Genomic DNA, 3,210 nt, shown 5'->3' on the forward strand with positions numbered 1-3,210 from the left:
TTAAAGCTGGCTCTAGTGAATTATATAGTTCACTGAATTTGGCAATTTAAATATTTCTTATATTTGTATTTATTCAAATGTTTGAAAACATATACTGAAGTCTCTATATTAAAACCACAACTATTAAAAAAAAAAACAGCTTTATCACAAAGCTATAACTTTTAATTTAATACCCTTTTCAGTAGTTAACAACATATTCTTATTATCCATAATAATTTCAGTTTGAGGACAACATTCAAAACGAAAATGTTTGAGAAGAGCTACAAGGCCAATTTTTGTTTGCATTTTACCAAATCTCATGCCTATACAATTGCGTGGTCCATCACCAAATGGTAAATATACCGCCGCCTGACGTTTCTCACACTCACTAGGCTCAAAACGATCTGGATTGAAAATATAAGGATCATCATAGTACTCAGGATCATGGTGTATAGCATCTACGGGTATAACTATAGAGGTTCCCTTTTCCAGGACATAATTGGAGTTGGGAACTCGATAATCATATTTGGTGGTACGTATTAGAAAAGGCAAAACAGGATAACAGCGTAAAGTCTCTGAAAATGATTGAAGGATTAAATGACTAAGTCTTTGATTATCTTTTCTTTGTTTGTTTGTAGTTTTTTACCTGATATCAGTTGATCTAAATATTGCATATTTTGTAGACACTCATAAGTCATTTGATTTTGGTTTTCTTTCAGATTTTTGAAAATTGCTTCTCTGAGCCTCTCTTGAATATCCGGATGACGGGCCAATTCATATAGACAAAATGACATTGTAGTCGAAGAGGTTTCAAATCCAGCTAGGAAGAATACAAAAACTTGGGCAGCCATTTGTTCTAGGGTTAATCCTAAAGATAAATCTATACCCTGAAATTCTTGAGCCAATTCCTGGTCTTTGGCTTTTAGATCAATTAGTAAATCCAAGAAATCATTACGTTTCACATTATTTTTCTCTCTGTGCTCAACAGTCTCTTTAATGGCATTCAAAAAGAATGAAGATACTTTATCCGTAAAGAATTTCATGCGTAATTTTCTGGCAATCTTAGGATTGGTAACCATAAACTGTTGAATCAAGGGATGATGACGTCTTTCGGTGAATATTGATTTTCCTTTGAGGCGAAATTCAGCGTGAGGATCTTTTAAACTGGAGCAATCAATGCCAAAGGCACAGGTTCCTATGACATCGGTGGTAAAACGAGCACAAAGCTCTTTCATTTCCAAGATGTTTGTACTTCCCTCTAGCTTCAGCATTTCTCCAGTAACTTCGGCCAAATGTTCTCCCACTTTTACCATAGTGGGAAACATATATTTCATTTTGGCTGAAGTAAATACCGGAGTCAATTTATTTCTCATGGCCCGCCATTGATCACCTTCCAGCGTAACCAAATGTCCTGTTAGTGGATCGTCACGAACATTATTGAATACTCCACGATCATGGAAATTTGAGAAATCTTTGATTAGAATATGCTTCACCAATTCCACATCCATAATTATGGCTGTTTTGCCCACAAAGATGTAGCATCCAACTATGGGTGCCTTTCCCTTGAATTTTGTGTAGAGTCTTTGAATGATATCACGAAAATGTTTCTGCGTGCCCACACCTTTCATGTTACCCAGAAATGGTATTGGAGTTTCCTGTGGGACATTACGTCTCTGCCAATATGTATATAAGGTGTAGAGGTACACGAAGAGGACTGTGAATCCAACGAGAATGAGAGTAAGTAATAACATTTCTACCGGTTCCGCTATCTAATGGTGTCTATTCGATATTCAATGAAGAACTAGAAAATTTAGTCAAAACACATGTGCCAAATTGAAGATACTGAGAGAACTATAGTGTGGTGAGAGAAACATGATCTCTCTTAACATTGTTTACTCTGTTAGTATTCTAAGCATTTTTTTAGAATCTCAGCCATAAGATACGGATACACGTAAAGGGTGATTCTTTTGAGGTTAGGATTTTCATGCATTAGTATTTGACAGATCACGTGGGATTTCAGACATGGTGTCAAAGAGAAAGATGCTCAGTATGCTTTGACATTTCATCATGAATAGACTTACTAACGAGCAACGCTTGCAAATCATTGAATTTTATTACTAGAAAAGTTGGCAGAAAATCCGCTTTTTTATCGACAAATTTTGTTCAGCGATGAGGCTCATTTCTGGTTGAATGGCTACGTAAATAAGCAAAATTGCCGCATTTGGAGTGAAGAGCAACCAGAAGCCGTTCATCCCGAAAAATGCACTGTTTGGTGTGGTTTGTACGCTGGTGGAATCATTGGACAGTATTTTTTCAAAGATGCTGTTGGACGCAACGTTACGGTGAATGGCGATCGCTATCGTTCGATGCTAACAAACTTTTTGTTGCCAAAAATGGAAGAACTGAACTTGGTTGACATGTGGTTTCAACAAGATGGCGCTACATGCCACACAGCTCGCGATTCTATGGCCATTTTGAGGGAAAACTTCGGAGAACAATTCATCTCAAGAAATGGACCGGTAAGTTGGCCACCAAGATCATGCGATTTGACGCCTTTAGACTATTTTTTGTGGGGCTACGTCAAGTCTAAAGTCTACAGAAATAAGCCAGCAACTATTCCAGCTTTGGAAGACAACATTTCCGAAGAAATTCGGGCTATTCCGGCCGAAATGCTCGAAAAAGTTGCCCAAAATTGGACTTTCCGAATGGACCACCTAAGACGCAGCCGCGGTCAACATTTAAATGAAATTATCTTCAAAAAGTAAATGTCATGGACCAATCTAACGTTTCAAATAAAGAACCGATGAGATTTTGCAAATTTTATGCGTTTTTTTTTAAAAAAAGTTATCAAGCTCTTAACAAATCACCCTTTATTAGGTTTGTCATTCTGTTTGTTATATATCTATAAGGTATGATGTGTGATCTTATGGATAAGATAGAATTTTTAGACAATATGGTATTAAAACAAGTATATACAGCACTAAGTTCGGCCGGGCCGAATCTTAAATACCCACCACCATGAACCAAATATTAGGGTTTCCTTTGAAATTTCAGGAGGGCTTGAGGACTTGAAGACACTTCCCGATGATAAATTTAAAGATTTCACCTATATCAGATTCTGGATTTATAAGAACCATTTTTGTTTGAGTTTTAGAGGAATCATTAACATCTCTTGTAAGTGTGCAAGAAAATTACAAAATAACGTCTTGATTTGAAATCTTAAATCTGTAG

At 36.5% G+C, this 3,210-nt stretch overlaps 1 protein-coding gene across 1 annotated transcript; it reads right to left on the bottom strand.

The window, feature by feature from the left end:
* Positions 1–130: 130 nt before the first annotated feature.
* On the bottom strand, positions 131–1,780 carry LOC142237900 (putative cytochrome P450 6a14). Its single transcript, XM_075309356.1, has 2 exons — positions 626–1,780; positions 131–554 (listed from the first exon to the last, which is right to left on the bottom strand). The coding sequence occupies exons 1-2, from the start codon at positions 1,728–1,730 to the stop codon at positions 145–147; spliced, it is 1,515 nt and encodes a 504-aa protein (XP_075165471.1). The 5' UTR covers positions 1,731–1,780; the 3' UTR covers positions 131–144.
* Between the last annotated feature and the right edge of the window lie 1,430 nt (positions 1,781–3,210).

The sequence above is a fragment of the Haematobia irritans genome, chromosome 5, assembly GCF_050003625.1.
Source record: "Haematobia irritans isolate KBUSLIRL chromosome 5, ASM5000362v1, whole genome shotgun sequence".
NCBI classification, from domain to species: domain Eukaryota; kingdom Metazoa; phylum Arthropoda; class Insecta; order Diptera; family Muscidae; genus Haematobia; species Haematobia irritans.

Bases quoted from the DNA above. Each gene is read 5' to 3' on its own strand.
- LOC142237900 (XM_075309356.1), bottom strand. From the start codon at position 1,730: ATGTTATTACTTACTCTCATTCTCGTTGGATTCACAGTCCTCTTCGTG. The intron at 555-625 runs GTAAAAAACTAC...AATCATTTTCAG, and splicing joins TTTAGATCAACTGATATCAG to AGACTTTACGCTGTTATCCT.